General features: G+C 41.6%; 1 protein-coding gene across 1 annotated transcript in view; it reads right to left on the reverse strand.

Annotated features, from left to right (window-relative positions):
• The window catches only part of CAPN3 (calpain 3), a 53,699-nt gene that overhangs the window by 17,920 nt on the left and 9,228 nt on the right, over nucleotides 1-26,551 (reverse strand). The window contains exons 2-16 of the mRNA XM_067557920.1: nucleotides 24,249-24,318; nucleotides 20,332-20,450; nucleotides 18,969-19,102; nucleotides 18,343-18,511; nucleotides 16,400-16,540; nucleotides 11,930-12,013; nucleotides 11,411-11,496; nucleotides 10,435-10,512; nucleotides 7,937-8,097; nucleotides 6,335-6,504; nucleotides 5,236-5,247; nucleotides 2,632-2,840; nucleotides 1,947-1,983; nucleotides 1,406-1,423; nucleotides 46-159 (exon numbers count right to left, since the gene is read on the reverse strand). Of these exons, the coding sequence (XP_067414021.1) occupies nucleotides 46-159; nucleotides 1,406-1,423; nucleotides 1,947-1,983; nucleotides 2,632-2,840; nucleotides 5,236-5,247; nucleotides 6,335-6,504; nucleotides 7,937-8,097; nucleotides 10,435-10,512; nucleotides 11,411-11,496; nucleotides 11,930-12,013; nucleotides 16,400-16,540; nucleotides 18,343-18,511; nucleotides 18,969-19,102; nucleotides 20,332-20,450; nucleotides 24,249-24,318 (1,602 nt within the window). The remainder of the gene's footprint in view (nucleotides 1-45; nucleotides 160-1,405; nucleotides 1,424-1,946; nucleotides 1,984-2,631; nucleotides 2,841-5,235; nucleotides 5,248-6,334; nucleotides 6,505-7,936; nucleotides 8,098-10,434; nucleotides 10,513-11,410; nucleotides 11,497-11,929; nucleotides 12,014-16,399; nucleotides 16,541-18,342; nucleotides 18,512-18,968; nucleotides 19,103-20,331; nucleotides 20,451-24,248; nucleotides 24,319-26,551) is intronic.

Genomic DNA, 26,551 nt, shown 5'->3' on the forward strand with positions numbered 1-26,551 from the left:
TAGCCAGACCAAGCTCTATTTTATTCATGCCATCTGGTCAGAAACCTCATTCCTTTTCTTTTTCTCATCTCTGCTCGTTTTTTTCTCGTCCTTGTCAGATGCTTCATCAACTCTCAACTCCTTACTGCTGTTTGCTCTGTCAGAAACAAAGATGATTGGCTAGAGAGAGGAGGAAGAGGAAAAAAGGAAGAGAAGAGGAGTGGAAGTTACATCATAGACGAGGGCAAAGTGTTTGAGAAAATCCATTCTGTGACCATGCTCATGCTGCAACAGCTCCCATCACAGAAAGGGCACAAAAGGTGGCTTGGAAGTTCCTGTTCTCATCATGCTAAAAAGTGACACATGTTGTTAATACTCCTTGTGCAAAAATAGGTATTAGTTCTCCTTGTATAGAAAAGCCATTTATGCAGTAAACTTTCCCTTGTTTTAGGAGCAAACACGAGGCCAACCAGGTTCTTTGCTATATTTTAATAGCCCTCACACAGAAAGGGCAGCAACACTGTAATAGCAATAAAGGCACCTGCACTACAATAACTCCCATGCAGAAAATGAGCTGATTTGTTAGTATGGAAACTTTTAAACTTTGTAAAGTGCAGGTGTTTGATTCTTTCCTAGTACTGATTTGTGAGGCATTCAGGAGCAGAGTTCAACTGTTTTCTTTTATTTTCTTTAATATTTTCAAAGACAATTTTTTTTTACTCTGTCCTGGCAAGACATGCCATGTATTTTTATGTGCTCACCTCATTTGGGAGAAAGGGGGTGGCTGGTGTGTTAGGCAGCTGGTGGGGGTTTTGGGAGCAGGAATTTGTGGCAGGAAGAGTGGCAGCATTTGACAGTGGAAGGTGGATGTTGGGACATTTGTCTGGAGCAGGGGTATGTTGTGCTGGAAAGGGAGATTGGGGTGCCTGTGTATGGAGAAGGGTCTGGAGCTGAGAATGAAGGAGAGGGCACGTGAAATGGTGGCATAACATGCAGGAACAGGACCCAGTTCCATGAGTTGCTGGATACCCTCAACTGCCACTGAAGACAATGGGAGTTACGGGTGATCAGCATCTCATAGGATGGGGCCCATAGGGATGGAAAGTTTCAGAGGTGCCTTCTTCCCCATGTGAGCTGAGTATACTATCCTGCAAAGCTCTTATTAGCTATACAATAGGAAGACAAAGCCATCACTGTCTATGGTACAGTGTAAATGCAGAAGGCCGCAGGAAACTAGTTCTAACACCAGCCAAGCTCCCAGATGCAGATAACTCACTCTGACATCAGCAAAAAAAAAACAAGCTTCTGTGATATCATCAGGTTTTAACAAGCATACTCTTTATATCAGTACCACTTTAAAATAACGGCATGCTTGTTACCCTACTCAAGCCCAGCACTTTTCAGATCTATTGAAGCGGAGACCCACCTTGCCTTTTTTCTTTTTCTGGACAAAAAAAAAAAGTAATATTAGTAGATATAGTTGTAGATTTAATATAAATTTTGCAAAGTTAGAATGAACAAAAACAGGGCAAGTATTGAGTGAGCCATCCCCACTTGTCTAGTCCCAGTTTCTGGTGGTCAGAGGTTTAGGGGCACCTGAGCATGGGGTTGCATTCCTGACTATCTTGGCTACTAGTCATTGCTGGACCTATCCTCCATGAACTTATCTAATTCTTTTTTGAACTCACTTATACTTTTGGCTTTCACAACATTCCTTGGCAATGAGTTCCACAGGTTGACTGTAGAGCTAAATGATAATATAGCTGCTCAATGACAGTTAGTGGGAATTGATGTTAATGGGAGCATGAGATACTTGCCCTTGGCCTCTTGTTACTTATTTCCTTAGATGTGGCGCTCCTTCCTACTTTTGCACACAGAAGGAACGAGGGGTAATGACCCAGTGCACTCTGTATGACTTCAGATATTAAAACAGTGAATGTAATAAACTGAAAGCAAAATATACTCACAGAAGGACGTTCTGCTTCTATCTTGTTTTCAACTTCCCTAGGAAGAGGAAAAATCGTTTTGAAAAAGAAGGAAAGAGCCACCCTTCTATACTATTTATTTCTGTCACTGGTTTGGAGAAAGCCACTTGAACTTTCAAAAGAGAACTTGAGTTATGGTTCAAATTGGCTTCTACTTGTATAGTGACAAAGCCTAGACATAGCTCTCTGTTAACAAACTGAGATATGTTCCCAAATACCAACTGCGAGGGGGCCACTTCTTAGCATGTATCCTGCTAAATCTGAGATTGGTGGTGCAAGAGATTTTTGTCCATTAGTGAAAACAAAACAAGCTAATTAGCCCCGAGTAATGTGAAACCAGCTGCCAGGGAATATAACCTATTGGGGGAGTGAGTGATGAAGGATAGAAAAGAAATAACTGCTTGATTCCATGTTTCTTTGATGGCCAAAGTTAGATACAGCTCACAAATGCAGGCAGGCTGGTGAAAGCTATCCTTTTTCCAAGTTGTAAGAAATTGCTTCTTTTCCATAAGAGATCTAGAAACCTAAATTGAGAAGAGCACAGAGTGTGTGTGTGTGTGTGTGCGTGTGTGCGCGCGCGCGCGCGCGAGGACATATGTGTGTTTGAGGTGTGGGAGCATGTGGTTCATCTCTTCTTTAGAGTCAAATAAATGGCCTTTGAACTTACTCTGAAAGGTTTCTTTTTTCTGAGAAGACCCTCAGGATGAACTCTCCCTCCTGGTGAGGTTCATATGTTGATGGGACGATGACATACTCGTTGGGAGGCAGCCGGAAGCGTTCAGAGATTTCTCGCATGTTTATATATGATTTACTTCTAGCTTTGGAGGCATTGTAAAGGAAAAAATCCTTTTGTAAGTGCTGCTTGTTGCCATGCATCTGTAAACAAAAGAATCAAACATCCCATCTTCAGCAAGATCTTATATAGTTCCCAGGCAGATCTAACACAGACAGCACATGACCTTGGCAGAAAACATCTGTGAAATTAAAACTTTACTTTGAAATACAACATACAGGCAGCTTGATGTCTCAGGAGGCTGATATAGAGCCTTTCACCTTAAGTCACCAACTAGGTCCCTACTAACTGGAAGTTGTTTGCATTTGATGGCTGTTGCATGGCTGATCTGAAATGAATTGGTGGTCTCAGCTGTGCTACTAAGGTGATGGTATCCACATCACAAAAGCCACAGTCACAAATGTCACTAACTATTAACGTTCTTGGAATTCTCAGTGCAGAGACCAGGACTGAATGAGCCTGGAGAATAAACTACCCTCTGAACCTCTACAGATTGTCCCTCCAGGAAAGGGCCGAAGCATGTTGTTAGAGAACATTGGTGCACTGCCCCTGCTGCATATGTTCTGTGGGAAAACAGAAGATTTCATTGTCCAGGGCTGTCAGTTGGACGTATTTTATCAGCACTAAATTCAATTTAAAATCTAATTTGAATAAAAAGAGAATTCTCAAATTATTCTTGAGAATTAATTTTCCAATAACTTTTGCTAAATTCTACCCACAACTAGCTTAATTTTGCAATACTATTATGGTGATAAAAGGATCACATCCAAAAGAGTCTGGCTGTTTTACAGGATCAGTGTTTGTCCCCTGCTGTTTTCAGTCTTCAGGTGAGATATCAGTTTCTCTTTATTAATGCTGCTAGCAAACAGTCTACCTCCAGTCTTATGGGCACTGGAACAATGCTCTGCTTTTTTCCCAGTATCCCTGCAGTGCTGCAGGCTAATATAGCCTGTACATTGAGCTGAACAACAAGGAAACCTACTGCTGAATGACTCTTCCTTCATCCGCAAGTGTCAGGATGGCAATACAAAAAAAAAAAAAAAGATGGGATTTAGAATGGAGGAGACAGGATTTAACAGCCCAGCTAACAAGAGAAATATAGAGAGAGCTATTTGTTACAAACAAGGCTGATTATATGACACGCAATATAAAATTAAGACACTACCCTTTGGTGGTGGAGATAATGGAAAATGCAAAGCCGCCTAGTTTCTATGGCACCCTGGTGGGTAAAATGGAAATTCTGCACCAGCTTCAGATAAATAAAAACTTCAATTTTAATGTAATTAAATATGAAAATAATGCAGTCAGTGTAAACGGTGGATTCTCTGTAAGATTAAGTTTTTAAATAATGATTCGAGGACATCAGTAACTCAGCCAGAGGTTAGGGGTCTATTACCGGAGTGGGTGGGTGAAGTTCTGTGGCCTGCAATGTGCAGGTCAGACTAGAAGATCACGATGACCCCTTCTGACCTTAAAGTCTTGAGTCCAGTATGCTCATATTAATTATTCTGATTTTACATTCTGTTCATCTTATTCTCTCCATACCTTCTCAGTGTGTTACAGATTTTTTGTTATTGGCAATGCATAACTGCATCATAATTGACTCGGGGGGTAGAAGGGGGGAGAGAACGGGAGGTATTGGCAGCTTGGTAGGGACAGAAGGGCTTCTGGCTTTCAGGAAGAGATTGAGAAGTGGTTTGGGATTCTGAGCTAAGCACGTTAGCTAGCTGTTTTCTGCTGCATTGATGAGCTGTAAAATAATCAGCAATGACAATGTTCAAAATGTGATCTTGAAATTTCACAGCTAACACACCATGGAGATGGGCAATTCACACCTCCCTTGGTGCTATTGCTCCAGGCTCTCTCTCCCTTGGTGCTATTGCTCCAGGCTCTCTGCAGTCTCAAGAAGACAGTGCATCTGTTTACACTTGGTTCATGTTTTACTGGCAATTGTAAATGTTGGAAACTTAATTTTTTTTTTTTTTTTTTTTTGAAATGCAAGCTTAGATTCCAGAAGATAATTGTGCAGCAAGGAGTGAATTCTGCAGCTCTATAGCAAGCTCCATGCTGCAGAATACACACAGAAACTTGGCATATATTTAGGGGTTAAAGAAAGCAGTCCGGAGGTGTTGTAAGGTTTAGCTGCATGGAACACAATACCCAGATGACAGCTATCATTGCTAGTTGTCATCCTGCATACCAGACGGAAAAGGACATGGATGGGATGCATACGTAATAGATGAACACAGAGGAAAGGGAAGAGGAAAGAAAATAATAGAAAACAAGAAATAAAAAGAGAAGATATGAGCTCACAATGTAACTAACCAATACTCAAAGCAGATAGGGTAAGACTGTCACTTATGCGAAAACACTGAAAACAAACCCAGCTGGCTTATGCAGACAGGCACAAAAGTAATGTTATCTGAGAACTTTACACCAAGCTGTCAATTCTTCCTCCACTCAGCATGCAGCTCATACCTCTTTCGGCACCTTAGAGAGAAACAAAGCAGGAAATTGTCAGGGATGCTGTGGAAGTGCACTTATTTTATGTAGCTTTATAAGAACACAAAACATTGTTTGTTCTAGTTTCTAAGCACACTGCCATCAATTAAAGTCCCTGAAATCACAAACATTCTAACCAACCTCTTTCCTTTACTTGGGGGGGAAAAAAAAAACTTCCCTTCAAACTCTTTTGGGGCTCTCATAAAATAAATCAAGATTAACACCAAAACATGGCTTTGGAAGGTGCTGGGCAACACCATTTCCTATTGAAGTCAACAGGAAGTAAGATTTGAAAATAAGGCCATTCTCTCACCTCCTCCTTTCACTGATTCTTATCACCATTACAAGGCACTACCAATGGCAATACAACATTTGATTCTGACAGGTGTAAACCCCCTGACCAAAGAGAAGTTCAGGATGCTACTGAAGAGCAATATGGGGAACTTGGGAATGGGGATTGGAGAAGGTGAGCTTTCTAGGTAAAGTGACACAAAGGCAAATCCTTATCTGTAAATTAATATAGACTAGGAATACAGATATCTGAATTTCCCTACTCTCTTAGTTATATCCACTCATAGAAGAGTTTCTCCCAGGTACCACGTTCTCTCACCAGCCACTGAATAGTAAGAGCTGCTAATCCTCATTCTTTCACTACTGTTATTAGACTGCTTAGTCCCATTTACTGACAGGCATGACTGATACAATTTCTGGTTTGGTTTTAAACCAGTCTTTACCAGGAAAGGCCTGCCATCACAGACCTACTGGTAAATATTAAATACTTTATTCCCATTTTCTATGCAATCAATCATTCTACAAAGATCATTCTCTGCTACAGATACGATATGCATGCTTACCACAGGGATAATTTTTTAAAAGTAGTTGAAATCAACTACTTGCTGGAATCCTTGAAAATCTTGGTGTTTAAAAGCAAAAACCTATGGTTCAAGTACACCCCAGGCTGCATTATAAAATTAGCTACTGTCCATGGAGGATTTGTACTGTTGGGCTGCAATTTGGGGATCAGCTGAACTGTGTGGCATTGGGGTGATGCACACTGTCCTGGCAGTAATGGTACCTCATAAATGGCAAAGCCAATAGTGAGGAGGTTGGCTCCGAGTTTGCGCTCTTTTCTCCGGTTTTTCTGCATCAGTGCCACCAGGAAGCTGCAGACAACCTCATTATCTTCAGGGTCATCGTCCTCCTCCAGGAGCTTCAAGCGATACTGAGGATTGGTCCAAAATGTGTCTGCAAAACCCCAGACACCCCCCAAATGAACAGATCTTCAGTCCTTTAAGATGATAGTCACTGGCTAAGACAGAAACTGGTTTATCTTTTATTTATCTCCTATATTCACTCCCGGTTTGCAGTTCCTGATAGACAGGTTAATCTCCTCTTTTAGACATTCCTTGTGCAGAAGTTGATTTCTGCAAGCGAGGATGAAACTTGGCCTATATGAGATGTGACTCCTTTCTGGGGCTATATTCTTATTTTATATAGTCACTGATATTTGTGCTGTTACTGACGATGCAGAGTTTGGTTAGCTTGTGTAGCCGTTCTACTGTATTCCATATACACAGTTTCCCAACCTGTTTGAAAGAAGACCCATGTTTCCAGTAAGATGTATCACAGGCACCCCAGTCATCAAGTCTTATTGATCTTAGAACATTATGGCTTTACCTTAGAAAATTGTTTTGGAATACAATGCCAAAGCCTAATTGCTAAGACTCCCCACACCTCTCCAATAGGTGTCTTGCTTAACTTGCAGTTGGGAAGCCTAGACTTGCAGGAAGATGAGCTAACAAAAGAAGAGTCTGATGTTTTTCTGTTTTTTTGCCATTTCTATTCAAAGAAGAACTTCTGCCAGATAACCCCAAGTATCCATTCTACTCCCTGTTGTTTCCTTTGCTGGCTCAGAAAAGAACTTATTCTTTTCTCATTTCACATTCTAGTGAAGGAAGGATTCTATCAGATTGGCACTTGCACTGCCTTGTTCCAGAACATCCATCCCTTCCCAACAAACAATCTGCAGGGCAAATAAGAGTATTTTACATTTAGAGTATTTATGAATTCTTGCATTTTTAATCCCCTGCTGATTTACAAACTATTCATTGTAAAACTGAAACCACCACTAACTTAGAAACCCTACCCCATCTCTATCACACAGGGATCACTTCAGCCAGCACAGAAATGCAGCTACCCCATGTGAAATTCTGCAGTTGTTTTATAGCAGCATAGCAAATCTGTACATCTGTTTTGACGTTTTGAAGTGAAGAAAAATATATATCTCACAGAAACTCCCCAAGAAATTTAAGTTGGGAGAATGTAAATATCTAAAATGAAATTTGGCAAGCACAAAGAAGTTGATATCTGTTCTCTCACAATAGGTGCCATGGAATATTTGGACAACAGCAAATGGTTAGGAGCTTTTGGGTTTACATCTGTTTTGATAAAATGGTACTTCCAGGAGTACAGTGTTCTTTAACACCATATTGTGGTGACTCACAATAGACTCAGGAGTGTGCCAACTACCAAATCATCAGCTCTGTTTTTGCAGAACCTGGATTTTTTCCTAGACCAAGTGCTGATTAGGCTGCTGCATGATTCTGTTTAGTCTGTGAAATCAGACAAGATCACAGGCCAAGGGGAGTTTGGTTCTACTAGAAGAGATTTTATTCACCTGGATAATTGCGACAACCTCCTGCGGAGCAGCCTCTCACCCAACGCCCTTCATTGACTGAAACAGTCCAAGTGTGGAGCTTATCCGCCTCCAGAGTATCAGGTGTGAGGTTACAGATCTCAAGCTTTGTGAAGTACCTCATGAAATCTTCAAATGACATCCTAGAGAAGCAGGGAAGGGGAGAGAAGAAAATAAGGGGTATCCAAATAATAGATTTGGATAGAGAAGTAAACTTGGATTCTGGGTTCACATTGAAAATGGATCCCATAAAAACAATTTCCCTACCCCAAAATCTCAATCGTACAAAACCGCATGTAGGGAATTAAGTTTATGAATCTCTATTAAAGATCATGTCAATTTCTGTGCCCACCTCCATGTGCACCATTTTGAAACTGTCCATATAATAGACTCTGTCATTCCTGTTAATATGGAAAGTTGGGAGTTCTACCTTTTCTTCCTGGTTCCAGCATGGTCACCATTTGACAAGTGTAGACTAATTAGATCTGTGGTCTAAAATGCTGTATGTATGGAAAATCCAGCTGAATTTCCTCACTCTCTTGTCCCACTGCTGGAAGGGTGAGACCAAGTTGCCTGTACATTGACAGTATGACTGCGCAGGAATGAAAAGCATGAGTTCAAGTAGTCAATTGCATTATGAGCCTAAGGATGACCTTGACTGACTGGTAAACACACGTGGTGTGGAAAAAAACATTGACTCCAGGAATTTACTGTACAGTACAACTGGTCAGACAATTTTAACAACATGATTTTTCTGTTGCTGGCTAGCTCTTCTGTGCAGTCTGACAACATTATTTTATTTCCTAGACAAAGCTACTATGGAAGTGATAGAAGCACCATGCTGTAGTTTGGTTTGATTTCACTCAGATGTTTTGCTTCCATAGCCTACCTGAAACTTAAGAGATGCTGTCTTGTGGGGCAGAATTTACTAGGTTCAAATAGGGAAGTATTGCTCAGTACATAAATATTGGTAGTCATTTGTTTATAGAAACTGATTTAAATGACTGATTTAATTTTAAATATAAAATAGCATTAAAACATTCTGTGATCTTATTGTTGATATTTCCCGCTGCTCTGACATTTCTGTGGTCAGAACTTTGTTTTCTGAGTCACTACAGTCCTAAATAGATGAAATTTGGAGGACTGGCTAACTGATGGTGCATAAATATGTGATGATGATATGTCACCGCATGAAGATGGAGTGTCATTGTATTGCACTCTGTTACGATATGAAGACACAAATATCCATTGTTGCAAACTATGTCACAGCATGGTATCTTGGTCTGCGCCGGCACACTGCAAATAACATTTACTGTTGCTTGCTTCTTGCTTTAAGACAGAGGTTTGTTGTGTGTAGTGGATTGAATAAGAAATCTGAAAAGCAGCTAAAATATTGCCTCCCTATTTAGGTTAATTTAGTGTGGGGGCAATTTCTACCCCTGTATTCATGGCCAGTGAACCTACATGACTCCATTGTGCAAAGGAGGGAGACAGCGCAAGATTTGGGGAGCTATACAGCTCAGCTCCACAAGGCTTCCAATCAGTCAGCATGCAGGTTCTAGGTGGGGGTCTGGCCAGAGAATCTCTTGCAATTCAGATTTTCCTATCAGACAACCCCCCCATAGAAGAGATGATTCAGGGGCACAAGGACTTCTGCAGCATCAGGTCAGCAGAAGTGGCCAGATATGGTTCTGTAGCCAGTGGATGGTCTGGTGTGCACTTCAGCTGGGAGGCGTGATGCAGTGTATCTCCCAAACACACCTTACATTGCATCACGCTTGAAGTGCAGACATATCCTAAGGTCCTGATTTTCAGAAATGCTCAGCGCCTGCATTGACTTCAGTAGGATTTGTGGGTGCTCAGCTATTCCAAAAAATCAGGTAATAAAAAGGTGGATTTTATTTTCTTTTTGGTGGTCTCTGAATTATAGGCAGAGCTGGTAGCGTCACCTATTGTTAAGGTTGCCTGACAGTTTCTATTTATAAGACCATTTTCAGTTGCTTTCTGCTGAAGTTTTCCGTGTCACAGACTAAATTTAGTTGGGAAGTTTTGGCAAAAACGGTTCAGCCGTTTCCAAGAATGAAATTACGGAAAAATGTTGTTTTGCTCACTTAAAAAAATCTAAAAGATTTTATATTCTTTATATTATTTTAGTTAGAAACTGTAGCACCTCTTTACTTTAAAACTTTAAATTTGGCAGCAGGGGAAAAGGGTTTTTTCACCCTGGTGTGAGTGGTGTGCTTTTTACTGTTCCCTTGAAAAAGCACCCAAATTTGGCAAATTGTAAGTCTTTGAAAAAATCTGAGTTTGCACATGCTCCTCAGAGGACTGGTAGTAAGAATGTCTGTGCAACCTTAATTCATGGTGCTACTGCTCTTTCTGGCATCTCTTGGAACTCTCATGTGTACCCAGTCAAGCACAGATACAGAAGAACTTTTGGTGAAACACAACTTCTGAGATGGAAGAAGGTGTATCCTCACCAGAACTCCCCATCCTCCACAATGTTATGCTGTAGTCGGATTTTCTCTGCTTTGTCGATTAAGTTCCATTCATCTGAACTGCAAAAGAACAAACAGGAATCTTTTGCACTTTGCAATACACAGTTATTGAAGAAATGGTTAATACTTTATTGCTAGCTCTGCTGTGTACAAAACCAAACAGCTGGCACATAACATTTCCTAATCATGTTACACCCATGAATGATCAGCTGTTTTTGTTATGGTATCTGCAACCATCCTAGTCCATTTCACTCTTCCTGTTCCCCTGATGGTGTGACAGATAAGTTTGATTCACTTTTCTTATTTTGTGCTATCGACATTAACACAATCGCCACCTCACCCTACCCCCCCACTTCAGGCTTCCCCCCACCATATCATATTGATAGCACTCACTAATCTGTTGTACTGTGGTTATTCTATTTGGGTCAGAAATGGAAAGTGTTGCATACTCCAACACTATTTGCCCTCCTATTTGCAAAACACACTTTCTCTCTCTCTCTCTCACACACACACACACACACACACACACACACACACACACACACCTCTCCCTCTCTCTCCTCCTGCTATTGAGTGCATTAGAAGATTATCTCCCTTTCCAGGTCTTGTCTATGTCTGCAACAGAACTCAGTAGGCAGGAGAATCTATTGGCTGAACCATTAAGCCATGCTTTTACCTCTCTCCCTGCCATCAAGACTCCTCTTCCCTAGTAGCTTTTGTATTTTCTTACAATCCTGTGATGCGTAAAGTAGTCCCCCAGCTAAGCACTCACTGCGGCCTCCAGAAAAATAGATACTTTCATCTTCCAAGTATAGGTGTCAGTACTAGAGCACAGGCACTGCAGACACCTCATTTTAAGTCTTAGGACGCAGTCACAAAACAAGCAAAATGCATTTAAGGTGGAATGACTTTTTTTTAAACCACACTCTATAGATTCCTACTTTTGTTTTCCACCTACCTGTCACTCCAGGCTCCTTTCCATTCCACCTGTCCCCAGGGATTCCTTAGCCGCACCAACTTAATTTTTCCTGCTTTAAATGATGTCTTTTTGAAAAAGAAACCAGGATTGATTAAGTTATTTAGTCTCGTCTGGGCTCAGAGGGAAATGTATTATCTGCTGAATCACTCAGACCACTTCCTGCAGCACTTACCTATTCTTTAGAGGTCTCCTACCCCTCCAGTGATTTGATGGTCTCCCAGCACAAGGCAGCCTGGCTGCAGGCATACTGGAGTTCTCTTTGCACCACTATCTCTTGGTTTAACTTGCAGTACGTTATCTACACTCCCCTCCCTTAAAGCCAAAACTCAGATGAGTTTCTACTTCTTCCTTTTCAAGAAAACTTTTATTATTGTAAGGTTTATTTTGTTCACAAAACTCATAACTCTTATTTTCTCCCTATTTTGACAGTACTGCATATTGCTTGTCTGTCCTAAACAGCTGCTTCCTATCTGTAGAAAAGAATAAATCCATACATACCTCTTCCACTGCGGTAACTGAATAGGCATGACCTTTGACTAGCCCACAAGTCATGCGTGTCTCATACTGCATTGGGACTATGGTCTGTAAAACATGGAATAAAAACAATAAGAGGCACATAACAGACCCATTCCCATACTTAAGACACCACACTAGGTCACCCAATGGGTCACTTGGAAACTGGGACAATGACCATTTGTTTCTATTTCATAGGCTCATAGATGTTTGAGGGGGAGGAGACCCATACATCATAGAGTTAATCTAACAGCAAGGGTAGGTTATAGTCTATCCCTGAGAGAGGCTGTACCAGATACCAACCAATGCACCAAAGGCAGTGGTGGATTATACATTACCTGAAGTCTTCCAATCAAGATTGAACATCGTTCTTGAAATATATTGTAACTCAATCATAAAATATGAGCTTGATGCAGGAATTAGTGGGAAAAATTCTTTGGCCTGTGTAATACAGGAGGTCAGACTAGTTGATTGAAATGATCCCTTCTACACTTAAAAGTCAATTAATTTATGAAACATATTAAACTGATACTGCACTGGATCTTAGCCAATGTGCTAACAAGAAGCTAAACGTTTAAATCAAGATAGAATCTTATGGAGCAAGGAGAACATAGATCTTGATGAAGGTTCCTGAAAATCTTTATCAGGAAATTAAATTTTAGAGGGCACTATCCAGCAGATATGTCATGCAGTTCTCGGAGATCCAAAGCTACAGAAAGCTGTTAAGTCATTGGTGCACTGGCCACCGGGGAATATCTACCTGGCAGCTTAAGGCAAATGACAAACACAAAGTAGCTGTAGAGCTGTATGTGGGGCAGGGAGTGCAGGCAAATGTGCTCTTCTGCCCCAAAAGCAGCACTAATAACTCTCCTTCTCTCTTTTTCAGGCTGCACAAGGTGCAGGTAGCCCCAAATGTGACTCCAACAGGAGGGGTGATGGATAGGAAAGGAACCACCATGCTTTCTTTAGTGCCTTTTTTTATTTGTCTGGAGGAGCTAAATTAAGTGCCCATGAAAGTGACAGAGAAACAGCCCTGGTTAGCATTAAACATAGTGTACTCAGGTGACGTGCAAGCTCTCCTCTTCCCCAGATTTTCTCAGTGCATCTCAGTCCCAAACTGAACAGACCCGTGAGACAAGGCTACCGTATTACTGATTTCAACTCCAGAGGTGAGAGGCAGGTGTACACCATTGAGCCTCCTGTACCTTCTCTTTTTAAGTACGCTAATAATTCCCACAGCCCAGTGTATGATCGGGCAGAGTGCACATATCTGGAAGCTCTTCTCTCCATCTCTGAAGATGGCTGACTATACAGTTCAATGCATATTCACGCAGGGAGTCTAGTTCATTAACACTATATATGAATTAAAATGAGGGAACGAAACCAAAATCCCACATCACAAACTTTGGCAAAGTTTCATATTCTGATCTGAGCTTTGTGGCTCAGGCTCATCGCTATTCTGAATATATACTTGATAGCGTCAAGAGGTATCACTGTTGTTCTGGCTCTGGAGATTGAGCGTGTACATCCCTGCCAAGCAGGGCAGGAGATCTCATTGTTCTCAGTCACCTCGTGGGCCCGAGAGTTCTCTCGCTAATTTGTACTGGTAACTGCAAGACACCCTATGATTAGTGCCAGTTAGTCAGAGTAAGTGAATGAAAACCATAGAGACCATTAATAATGAATCAGAAAATGTTCTTTGCTCATTTATTTTTAGTTGTAGTTTCATTTACTAGTTTATGGGAACACATCATAATGCCCTAGTATACTTCATACAGCATATTTAATCACAGTAATGAAGTCTTATCAATATGAAGTTTCTCTACAGCTTCTACTATTCAGCCTTTACGGAGAGGTGACAGGGTGGCAATTTTTTGTATGGATTAGTAAGTTTCTGCTGCATATCCATTAGTAACATCAGAGCCTTGAGAAACATAAGAGCCAATACCCTACATATTAGAATTCTCTTAACTTTATATCATCCTGTGCTCTTATACTGATAGTATTAAAATGTCTCATTATTTTATGCTCTGTTCCTATAGCCTTATATTAAATTATGTGTTCTCATTTTCTTTGTGGATGTACATTATATTTAAAAATGATTTATAACAGCTATGATTTAAAAAAAAAAAATCTGACCCCCTGAGTTTCAAAAGTGATGTGCTCAAAAGTTGAGGCTCAACCTGCAGAAGCTTAGGTCTCCTGAGTGATACTTTGCTGAGACATTAATACAGTTGCTGTCCTGGTGACCATCAGTCTAGGTACTTGACATGTTTTTATTTCCAAAGCTGTGGATATCCATGTATTGGAAAGAGAGAGAATTGAACACAAGGTTATAATCTATAGCGGACATAAGGGATGACTAGCAACAAAAAGAAAGCCAGATGAGCAAATTAATGCATATGAAATGAAATATGAAACTTTCCCCTTCTCCTCCACTATTTTTGTAACTGGAAAGGAACCTGAAGTCACAGTAGTATAACAATATATGATATGTAATGATTGCATGCCCCCAGCAAAAGACATTCCATGCATGTCTGATGATAGATAGGACACGTAGAGGTGGAAATGGAGAAATTTTTTGTCAGATACCACAATGATGAGTCTGATACAAATACCAAGATAGAATAGAATGAACCTGTCTCTCAAAATTATTTTCCATTATTTCCCTTCTGTGTCCATTTCCTCTTTCCCTCTTCCCTTTTTTAAACTTTAATATTTCTCCCATCTAACTTCCTCTCCAGTTCTCCTCTTTTCATTTCTCTATCTCCTTGCTTTTTGTGTGTGTTTTGTTTCTTGTTTTCCTCCCCTCTGCAATCTCCACCTTTTACAATTTTTAAATACTCCTGCTGCTAGTCCACTGGTCCCCATCTCTACTGAACTGACTCTTTAGGAGAAATCACTTTCAGCTAATGACTTCCCACTATCATGGCTTTTGATGGTGCTGGCTCAGCAGTGTAGTGCCCAGCAAAATAATATAGCAACAGGAATGGCAACTGCAGGAATAATTTTGTGAACTTCTACTAGTCTGTGGGTACCAGAGGAGGAGCTCTGATACAATGCCAGATGAATAGGGGCAGTTTGGACAGCCTGTGCTTGCAAACAAGGAAGGTGATTTGTACATGAGCCAAGAATACTTGCAAAGAACTACATAATGTGTATACATTTCTATACTTCCCCAAGGAATTACATCATTTTGCATGACTAAAAACTAATGTCAAACAGGAAAGTTTTGTTCCTCCTTCTGTCCTTTTCATACTAACTTCTAAATTAATCTCTCTTTTGCATTCACAGCAGAAATATTACAAACAAAAAAGTTTTAGGCTCTGTAATATTATGTAAATGACGTGCATAATTTAATCTATCAGTGAAAGGCAGCCCCCAAAGGGGTGAGAGTTAGAATAGTTTAACAGCAAAATGGGGAAGGACAGCAAGTCTCTTTTAATCATTAGTTTCTAAAACTGGATGATTCTATCTTAAACTTTTCTTGCACTCCTCACTCTTTTTTTCTTGAAATTCCCCAACTTTTATAACCTGAATGGATTCCCATGTTCTGAAGTTTTTCATTACTCATGTAATCCTTGATGTGTTTCTCCTTTGCCTGCCAGTGTTTTTTTTTTTTTTAATAAGGCTAAATTGTTCCAAACAGCCCTGTCTGTCTGTCTCCATGGTATTTCCTTACTCCAGCTGCCTCTGAGGACCATACACATCTGTGCACAGATAATACTCCACATATTAAAATGAGGTCCACAGGCGCTCTTACTTATTGATTGAGTTTCCACCAGAGCCTTTACTTTGTTAAAGGGGGAGATTTTGTGCCCCACTAATCTTCTCTCTTTACATTCTCCAAGCCACCCTCCCTCCCAAGCAAGGGACTTTATTAGCGATTCTGCAGATGTTGTGCACTTATTATTTTGTGGCATAAGCCACCCAATTCCATAAGTAAATTAGTTAACTATTACCTATTTTGCCTACAAAACTGTGGATTTTTGCACAAGCAAATTACTGCATCTGCACATTTTGTGGGTGGATTAATGTAAGCCTGCTGAAAATGTGTGCCTAAGTGTTGTATAGTTAACAAAGGGTTAAACAATGACATAATACTGTTACTGGGAGAGGTTGATTGCTCACTTCCTGACACTTTTTATTGTTGCTTCTCTAGTGGTAGCAAGTTGTGCACAAGAGTTTTAAACTGTGATCTCAACTGAAAACTCCCTCTCTGGATGCTAGGGTAGTCTTCTGGGTGAGTTATACCTGTCACTGCATCTAAGAACACATAAACACCCAACACTTCTTAGAACAATTTTAGTCATCTTTTGCTGCTGTGGTGTAACTCAATGAATGCCTTAGGGATTTCAAAACATAGTTGCTGTGCTTTTCAAACTGGCATGGTTGAAGGGAGAAGAGTTGTGAGATAGGGGACAGAGGATCAGTCATTGCTTGAGGCATACGAACCCAGGCTGGTCTTTCATCTGTGCCTTGGAAGTCTAGTGTTGAATCAGTCCTCGGCATGCTATTCACATTCTTCACCATTCGGGCAATTAATTCCCCAAGATCACTTTGAGGGGCAGACCCGTACGAAAAGCCCATATTGTCCTGGTACAGAAAATGGGAGAAGGAAGTGGCATATGGAAAGTGAATGAGTGAAGAAAGAGAGGAGGGAAAAAAGGGAAAATGAAAGAGAAAAGAAAAATATAATTAATTAATGAGATCACTTCCATTTTCCCTCGTTACATGCCAGAAGATCTGCTCTTTTATCTACCGGGCTCAATGACACTAGAACACTAGCGCTACTACTGTAGCTCCATAGTCCTAAGCTCTTACTGAAATGAGCTGTGCCTCTACTAGGATAGACTCAATTCCACACAAAGGTCAAAGAGAAATGGGAGACTTGTAATTAGAGGGCACCTGGCTCTACTTACATCACAAAAGCCAGAGGTTGTCCTGCATTTCTGTTCCACCTCAGTGAGAGCAGCTTTTCCAAAAGGACATGGCAGTGCCCCCATCTGCTTACCTTTATTTGTGTGGGTGATACTGTGTCACCCTGCAATTATGTCACATTATGAAGTGAAGTCATGTCCATAAATGATTACATGAGGCCATGTGGCGGTGTGGTGCAGCATAAAAGGTTAAAGTCCTGAGAAGCTTCTCCAGAAGATGCTTCAGAACCCAAGCCCACCGAAAAGTGTACGTTTCCCTCTTTTTAAATTTTTTTCCCCCCCCATTTTAACCTCTGCAATGAATGATTCTGGAAAATCAGAACCTCATGAGCTAGTCGGGAACCTTGCAGAAAAAGTCAAGTAGACTTATATAAAGTAACTAGACTCCTCTTTCTTTCTCTCCCCCCTCCATTTGTATGCACTTAGCTTGCGACATATACGTTTTATTTATTAATTTTTGTTCTGATTGCAGCATCACTTCTCTGGCACTTTAATCGATGCCAGTGGCAGTGCACGGACATGCCCCCCAAGTTGGATGTATTTCCTCTGGCACCAGGGCCAGGATATCGATTTGATCTTTTTACGTTTTAAGAAAATTAAAGCCTCAAAAATACTGTACTATTATACTGCTTTTAACTTCTATAGCTCTCTCTCTCTCTCCCCTAATGTAGTGCACGGAGGCAGTATATTCTAAAGGATAGAGCACTAGATGGGACTCAGGAGTCTCAGATTCTATTTCCAACTATGCCACCGTCCAGCTGGGTGACCTTGGGCAAGTCACACATCCCTGTACCTCAGTTTCCCCATCTATAAAATAATGATTATAATACTGATCTCTTTTGTAAAGTACTTTGAGATCTAGGGATGCAATGTGCTATATAAGAGCTAGGTGTTATAATTACTAACATGAATAGGTTTATCCTCACAACATCCACACCAATAGGTATTCTTACATCTGTTTTACAGATGGGCAATCTGAGGCACAGGGGATTACGTGACTTGCTCCAAGTCGCACAGGTGGGCCCTGTCCCGCAAGCTGTTGTGCACAGCCTATGCCCCTGAAGTGAGTGGGATTCCATGTGGGTATCAGAGTCCATCAGTGCAGAGTAACTTGCAGGATCAGGGCCTGAAGTCGTAGAGTTGGGAAAAGAATCGATGTCTCCTAGCTCACAGTCCCTTGCTTGGACCACAAAACAGGGCTTCTTGCCTTACTCCTCGTGGGACAAATCTCGTCAACTTTCCCAAGAGCCAGCAGTCAGTAACATAAGGGAAGTCCCCACCTTTTGTGGTGGAATTTCTAAGTCAGATCTAACAGAAATCCTCTTGTCCTAGAAATAGTCTTGTGCTATGTCAATTTAGCAAAGCACTTCAAAAGACATCTGCGATTGGACACTGATTTAGAGACCCCACTTCTTTGCAGTCCCGTATGACTTATCTGCATTGTTCACATGCACTTACATCAATGGAACAGGCCATGAGCGATCCTCTGTCAATTGCATGTTTCATGATTTTGTATATATCTTTGGGTGCATCTTTTATCTCATAGAATTCTGTCACTCCTCCTGTGAAATCCTCCATGGCCTCTGTGGTATTGCCTCCTTTCAAAGCCTCGTAGGACCCATGGAGTCTTGGAAAGGAGAAAAAAAAAAGTTATGCTATAAAGAATCCTGGTTATACTTCATCAGTTTGGTAAAAGTCATGTTGAAAATTTTAATAATCTGGGTCACACAGACATACTACAAAAATAAATTGTTTGTTTTTTTACGAACTCATTGCTCACATCTGGTTAAGCAGCAGGCCAAACTCTGGAAACTGTATTCTACAGCTTATTACATCCTTCCCTAAGTCTAAACCACAAGAGTTCAATGAAAACCCTGGGAAAATGTTGTTTGCATGTATAGATTTTCAAAGAGGGACTTCTGCAAGAGAAGTCCAAAAAAACATCTTCATTATGGCTTGTCTCCATGACTACTTGGAAGAGAATTATGTTAACTCTTGTATATAGACACATCATCACCTCCCCACACACAGCCTATAACATAAGGCTATTGGAGGTGCATTGCAATTCTAAAGCATTCCTTTACTTTGCATAGGCCTTTTCCAGCAGAGCACTCCAGAATTCATTGCGCTGGGAGGATTTGGTGAAGACCAGTTGGTTGTTATATGTTGGTAAACAGTCATCAATGACAACATCCACCCAGTTTCCATAGCGCCAGAACTGAATAAAAGCAGACAGAAAAATGTATTAGTGAGTATGGTGGGAGGGAATTAGAAAAGCCATGAGGCAAGGGAAGTCTGGTAGCTAGCTAAATACGGTTATGAATTTGGTCCATTTCCTACACATTTTTGGAGGTCTCTGCTATGCATTTGAGGCCTGATTTTCAGAAGTGCTGAGTACCTACAGCCCTAACTTATGTCAGTGGGATCAGTGGGTGCTCAGCCTTGGTGTTAAAAGACCAAGATGTAAAATTTAGATGGTCACCAAGCATAAATTCAAAGTCAGGGTCTCCTTCCTACATCATGCCCCTTCAGCCATTCACCCAAAATGTCCATCTTAATCCACATCATCCTCTCTTTCCCTCCCTCCTTTCTACCCTAATTTCTAAAGTATCTACCGCTTCCCCTCTTGGAGCTTGATTCTTCCCTGAATAGCAGCAATGGCTTCTGCATGGCCCTGTAAACTTGCAGACCCCAAAATATTCTCAGGACTGCTGGGTTGGATTTTCTGCCATGTGGAGCAGCATGGAGCATGTGCTGCACCGGCCTTGTGTTGTAATTGAATAAAGGACTTCAGTTGGCCCTAGTCCCTCGTGTTTTCACAGTAATCACACGTCCATCCAGACTGCAAACAGGAAGGTGGTAAGGAGAGATTGAGAAGAGACATCTATGCATAATAATAATACTGCAATGACAGCTGGAAGTGTGGTAGCTGGACAGTTCTTTCATGTAATATACACAGGCCAGCATGGAGTCTTTTGAGAGGTAGGCTTACATGTAATGTAGAAAACAATCAGTCAATCTGTGAATAATCAATTCTTTTACAATATGTCTTCAACAGACATCAGCAGTTTGAGGGACTAAAAATAGGTCCCCTTCCCAGCTAACAGTTTATCTATAGCCCATGTAGTGGCTAGCAAGGCGTAGCTGAGTAGGGAGAGGGAACACCTGTTGCTCTCATTTATTGATGGGGCATATTCATTTGCAAATGTTTCAATGATGATTTAATGCTCCTCAATTACTGCGGCAGGTTGCTTGTTCTGTGATTTCCCTAGAATAATCTGACATGTGAGAATTTATTTCCTACACGTCCCTCCTTGTCACTTGTTCATGGGATAGATGAGATGAAGGGTACCCTTTCTGCCTGGACTGTCAGAGCAACAAATGTTCTGTCTACTGCCCTGGGTAGTATCACCTCTACGCTATGTGCTGCTCTTGGACAGGACTCACCTGGAAGTGAAAGATCCCAGCATAGTTTTTTATGAAAGTCTGATCGTGAGGTATGACTCGGCAGAGTAGCTTTTCATTCAGTGTCAGGCAAGCAATGGCAGCTAAGAACCAGCAGTCACCTGTAAAAAAGCAGAAGCAGCAGACAAAATGGAGGGTGAAAGCCATTAGGGCAAAGTCCTCTGAGACAAGTGGTCCATCTCCTCCAGCCACTAGAGAGTTTTATTTATATTGTGATGTATTTTAGTACATGTATAGGACATTATTATTATTGTACTGTGGAAGTGCCCATTACCCCAATCAGGATTGAAGGGTCACTTACTAAACACTCTACAAACATGGTCCCTGCCCCCAAGGACTGAGAGGAGTCTGAGTTGGTATCATTTACACTTTCCTCTGGTTTGCTCAGAATTTGTTACATAAACTCACAAATCCTTAGGGTCCAGTAACCCTTTATTCTGTGGGGCTGCTCTAGCCTACCTGGGCTGCAATGGTTAGTAGGTTTCCCCAACTCAGGACTGCCAGACCACAAAGAGTTCCAGCCACACCCCTGTGCATCTAGGATGCCTGCCATGCCAGGCTGGGGGCCACAAGTAGGTGGAATACAGCTGGCTATGTTGGCTTTACAACAACTGGGAATTCACCGATTCAAAATGAATTCTCAGCTGACTGTGAAAGACAGTCTCCCATGTTAAGACACAGCAGGGCAGAGGATCTGTCCCTCAACCTGACTTCGGTGCATTTGTTTTATGGTTTGATTTTCCATTCTCAGGGCAACATTCCAGTTCCTCTTATCCTATTACCGTGAGGTTTATTTGCTGCTTTATTATGCTGAAAAAACTTCTCTCATTTCAAGCCTGCATCCATGTTTGCACAATTCTTTTCTTGTGTTTTTTTTTTAAAGGTACATTTTAAAACAATAAACTTTATGTTGAGGTTTACTATCCCAATGGTGATCTCCATGGGGCAGTAACTATTTTCAAACTATTTGTGTGTACAGTCCCTAGCACAATGGATCCTGTAGGGGCACACTGTAATGTAAACTACAATGCCAGGTAAATTAAATTTGCCTGCACTCTCTCTCTCTCTCACACACTCTCACACACTCACACACACTCACACAGAGAGTCCCTAACTCCTTTAACAAACTCTCTATCCCAGGGCATCAGGCTCCCACTTTCTTTCTTTTTCCTCCTCAAAAAACTCACCTCTTCCATCAAGCCCCAAAACTCTAATCCATCAGACCATTACATTAAAGAAAATACACACTCACAGATGGAACCATCCTGTAGTCCCTCAGCATACTGTGTTGTCTGTGTAAACTATAAGGTCCTTAGGGCAGAGACTTGTTTTTTGTTTTTGTTTTTAATTTGTCCTGTTCAGGACTGAGCATACTGTCAGCATGTAACAATAATAAACCGCTCTCTGTTATTGTACGAAAATATAGGAATAAAACATACATCAGGTTCGTTTCATCCTCTCTGGAGCAATTGTCCCTGAAGTTCTGCAGAATAGTAGGGGATTATTTAATATAATGGATTGGTGGGTTATTACATCACTAAATTTAAAACAGACAAACAATGTTGATCTTACAAATTTATCAAAACTGTGGAGTCAACAGCTGATGTCAGGGCTTTGGAAAACTCACAAAGCATTGATTTCTGATTTGCTGAGTTGAGTCTGTGAGCTTTTGAAAGGAAAACATGCAACCTTAAGTACCAGCCTTTGGAACAGTGCCTGTTGAGAGCCATAGGGAGGGGAAGAGGTAGGATCACTTGGCCTAACTTTTACCTTTGTCTGTGATGTGTGAAGTGATGAAGGGGTGAGGAAGAAATTGAAGTATTTTAAAGAGAAATGCCGCCTGAAACTGCCTAGTTCTTATATTTCTCTTTCACCCTAATGGTGGTTTGCAGTGTGGGCATTTGAAGACTTTCCCCTGCCTCTTCATCAACAAAAAGGGAAAGAAAGAGAGTTGATGGCTAGTCTGTACTGAACTGTGTTAGGCCAGGTCTATGCCATAAATGTACATTCATGTAACTGCATTGCTCGGGTGTGAAAAATCCGCATCTCTGAGTGAAGCAGTTATACCACCCTAGCCCCTGGTGGAGATACGCTTCTCTGGTCCACATAGCTACTGCCTCTCATGGAAGTGGATTAACTATGCCGACGGGAGAAGCTCTCCCATTGGCGTAGTAGCATCTTCGCTGAAGTGCTACAGCAGTGCAGCTACACCGATGCAGTGTTTTAAGTGTAGACCTGCCCTTAGTGTGGAAGTAGGTTTGTGTTTGAAAACCACTAAAAATTACCTTCACAGGTTGACACTTGTCTGTTTGTGCCACTGTGTGGTACTTGCACACAGACCTCAGGGTAAGCCCTGGGGTTTAAAGGTACACCCAACTGAGAGCCATGGCCCATCTAAAGTAGGGTTTAAAGCCATGTTTGCACCTGTCTAGAAACATTTTCAATAGTTCATTTATTTTCATTTTTTATTTTAAAAAATGTTACTTGCCTTGTGGTGGTGACTGTGTGATCACTGCACCTGTAAGGTTGGGTGGTCTGGCAGAGATTCCCGCTGGCAGCAGTTGCAGCTAATGGTGGAACTCCAGAATGAAGTGGAGCTGCATGTAGCATGTAAATAAGGACTCACTCATTGTGCTCACTTGATTTGTTGTTGTTGCTCCGATCCAGTTAAAATCACGGTAGTTTGCTCACTCATTTACATTTATTGTCTTAGTAAATGGTTGAAAGTGGTGCAGAGATAAAGTGCTAACTCTGCGTGCTCTGGGTTTGTTTAGTATTTGTAAAGACAGGCTTTTGTCTGGTGCAGAGAAATGTGCTCAGTAACATACACAAACATCTAGTCCAAAAGGAACTGACCACTAATGGATAAGGGAAAGTGAGTGCACTACAGGGGCAGGGACAGGGTATCATCAGCTCAGAATAGCTTATGTGCAGTCCTGAGCATGTAAATATGCACAGTTGCCATTTTCATTGTTTCTGTGTACTCCTGCTGCGAGCAAAGCATTGCTTTACCTGACCATGTCAAACTGCTGCCTCTAAGAGAAAAGTGACACCACAGGTTTCCACTTGGGCATCCCAAACTAATGCTTCTGAAGGGCCCCATGAAACAATATCTTTCACAGCCAGTTGCTCATTGCTTCATGACATATATGGGGCACACCATTCTTGGTAGCCCACCACCTGACATATCTCACTTTCTCACTTTCAAAATGCACCTGTCCTTTGCTCTAGGTATATGATTACTGCCTCTGATTGACTATGATCCATGCACACAGCTAGTCTATGCTAAAACTTCCTGCTGTTGTTGCCTTATTTTCCTTTCTCCCACCCCTCCTTCTTAGTTTCATCTACTTGTGCTACATCTTGTCTTTCAGACTACAAGTTCTTTGGAGCAGGGACGGTCCTTTAGTATACATCTGCATGGTGTGTCACTCAATGGAGCAGTGACATGCTTGGGGTGTCTTGGAGCCGTTATAATGTAAATAATAAAGTCAATTAAAAATCTGACAGAATAAACTTAATATGAGATTAGTCTCTTCCGCCTCCATCCAGCCTCTCAGTACAAACAGTTGCCTCCCCTTTAGTTCACTTAGACTCTATCTCCTTAACTCTGTTCTTGAAAGCCTGAGAGAAAAGAGGCTTTGCAAAATGCTGCCCTGCAATAAATTTCACAATATGAATAGCAAAGCATATGCTCAGCATCTTTTCTCTCACAGTCCTCATCTACAACCCTCCAAGACAGTCCTTAGGTGGTTTGGTTATATAAATAAGCAACCAGTGGATTTGAAAAGAACAGATTATTTTAACTCATATCTAGCAGGTAAAAGCTAAACTCTGATGCAATTGTCTGGGACTATCTAAGAAATCAAAAACACAGGACAGACAACAAAATGTCATACCTAATTCTCCTTGACAAATATCAGTTCGGTTGGCTCCACCAATTATAAAGCGTGGATTCTCACAGATTTCCTGTAAGATACAAACACACACATAAGCGGAAAAGTGTGCTTTATGTTGTCTGTATAGCAACCCTAGGGGCCCCCAGCACTAGCACCTGCTGCAGTTTTGACCAAGAGGGGTAACATCAGGGCCTACAGCTGTGATGCAGCAGCATAGAATGGTGTTCTGGGGAGAGAGACAGCCCAAGAGAGGGCAGCTGCAGCTGGGAAGGGGGCTTGAAATCCACTGGCGAGGAGGCAGCTGGAAAGTGGTTAGAGAAGAAGGAGGCAAAAGGAGGCAGTTCTGAGGAAAAAGGGGATTTGTCAGAGGAAGCTGAATCTTGAAGGGCTGGCCCTGTGCAAGGACCCAGCTGCGAGGGGTACAGAGCATGTGGCTGGTGAGGTTGATCATTGGGACATTGATAGAGAGAACGCAGTTTGGGTGCGGTTCTTCAGGTAAGGAACTGTCATTGGTGGGTAAACCTGTTGGCAAGAGGGATAATCATTGCAGCATCAAAGCAAAGGAGCATCACAAGCTTGAGACAGGTGTAGGCAGGACAGCAGGGGTGAAACTTGACTTAAGCCAGGGAGAGGAGGATTCCTTCTTGAGGTGACAGAGCGTTTTGTTGACTGCAATGGTAATTTACAGTTTATCATTTTCCTAAGCATGTATTTGATGTTACTTCATATTATTTATCTTCCTGCCAAATTTCAGGGTTTTTCTTTATAAAGTTTAAAATATAAGGTTATCTCCATTGTATTGGTTTGCCTCCTCCTCTCTTCACAGCAGGCATAGCCTAGCTGAGGCCTGGCTCACTGCATCTATTTGCTATAGAAATTAAATGGGAATTATATCAATGTGATGGCCACAGACCCTACAGAAAAACCATCTGCTGAAGGGGTTTGATTGCAGTTTCCTTTCAGAGGTGCTTTTCAGGGCCCTGTGAGGTAAGATGTGCAGGATTTCAGGTAAAGTATAGCCTCCATCTGGAAGGTTTTGGTAGCTGGAATTGGAGCGGCCTCTTCTGGGCCAGTTGCACAGCGCATAGTTGCAAATACATTAACATTTTGAGGAGGGCCAGGCAAAAGAATTTTGTTCAGTGTGGGGGGGAAAAAGTTAAAATTGGGGTGGGATGAGGAAAGGCAGGATGGCAAGCTGGGACTGGGAAACCAGTACAGTTCAATAAAGTTTGGGGTCCACAGATCCTGGGGCTCTCATTGAGAAAGGAGGAGAAGCACTTGACCCGAAAACTGGAAACGTCACTGGGGCAGGTCAGGTGTGAGGAGTAAGGCTCACATTTTTCAAAAGTGGCCAGAGGTTTTGAGTGTTTCAGTTTGTAGGTGCCCAACTTAAACAACTAAGTGAAGATGAGCTAGCAGGGGTGGAGAGAGCGCTGACGTCCATTTCATGAAGAAAGTGTCCCTGTGGTGATCCCTCTTTAGCTCTCCCCACAGTCTGCTCTTTGAGTCTTTGCTTCATGAGTTGTGCTTCCCTTAATTTTTTATTAAAGAATTTTCTCCTTTTTCCCCGAGGTGTAATATTGAATTGTCAAAACGACATGGTAATGCTGCTATAATCTGCCCTTTCAGGGCATGATTTTCCTCTGCCCTGCCTCTAGCATAGTCATTTATACCTGTGCAAAATGTGTGTAAAGTGCTCCCAGATCAGAACATTAATCTATTGCATCCACTCTGCACAGGTGCAAATTACTAATGTCTTGTCTACGTTACAGAAGCGACACCAATTGTTGCCTCTTCAACTGACCGAAAAACAGCTTGCATCTACATATAAAAATACTTCAATTCATTGTTGCAGAGCAGCTATCACTGTAATTTACCTCAGAACTGAATCTAGGCTATAATGCAATTCAGGTAGAAACATGTTCATGTGATGTAACTGTTTGTTTCCTAAATGGGCCAAGGAACCATGGTACATGAAACCCAGGCTGCAGGAGAAGGGAAGAGAGGACAGCCAGCCCTGTTTTGGTAAAAGATGCCCCTCCTCCTTAGCAACCTTCATTCATGAACTTCATAGCACAGGGGGAAAAAGGACAGACACTCACCATAGAAACTCGTATACAAAGTTGGAAGAAAAAAAGAGATTCCCAAGCAGAGCCCATCTCCCAGGCAAAAGAATGGTGGCAGGGAAGGAACTTCCAACCAGGTATTCAAACTCCTGGGATGTGGATAAAGAAAGATATCTACTTAATGACCCCATCTCCTATGCTGGAGGGGGGAAAAAGAAACCACACCTGAGGATCCCG

Source organism: Emydura macquarii, unplaced genomic scaffold (genome assembly GCF_026122565.2).
Source record: "Emydura macquarii macquarii isolate MOO-44397 ecotype Brisbane River unplaced genomic scaffold, CSIRO-AGI_Emac_v2 contig_1876, whole genome shotgun sequence".
In the NCBI taxonomy this organism is placed as follows: Eukaryota; Metazoa; Chordata; order Testudines; family Chelidae; genus Emydura; species Emydura macquarii.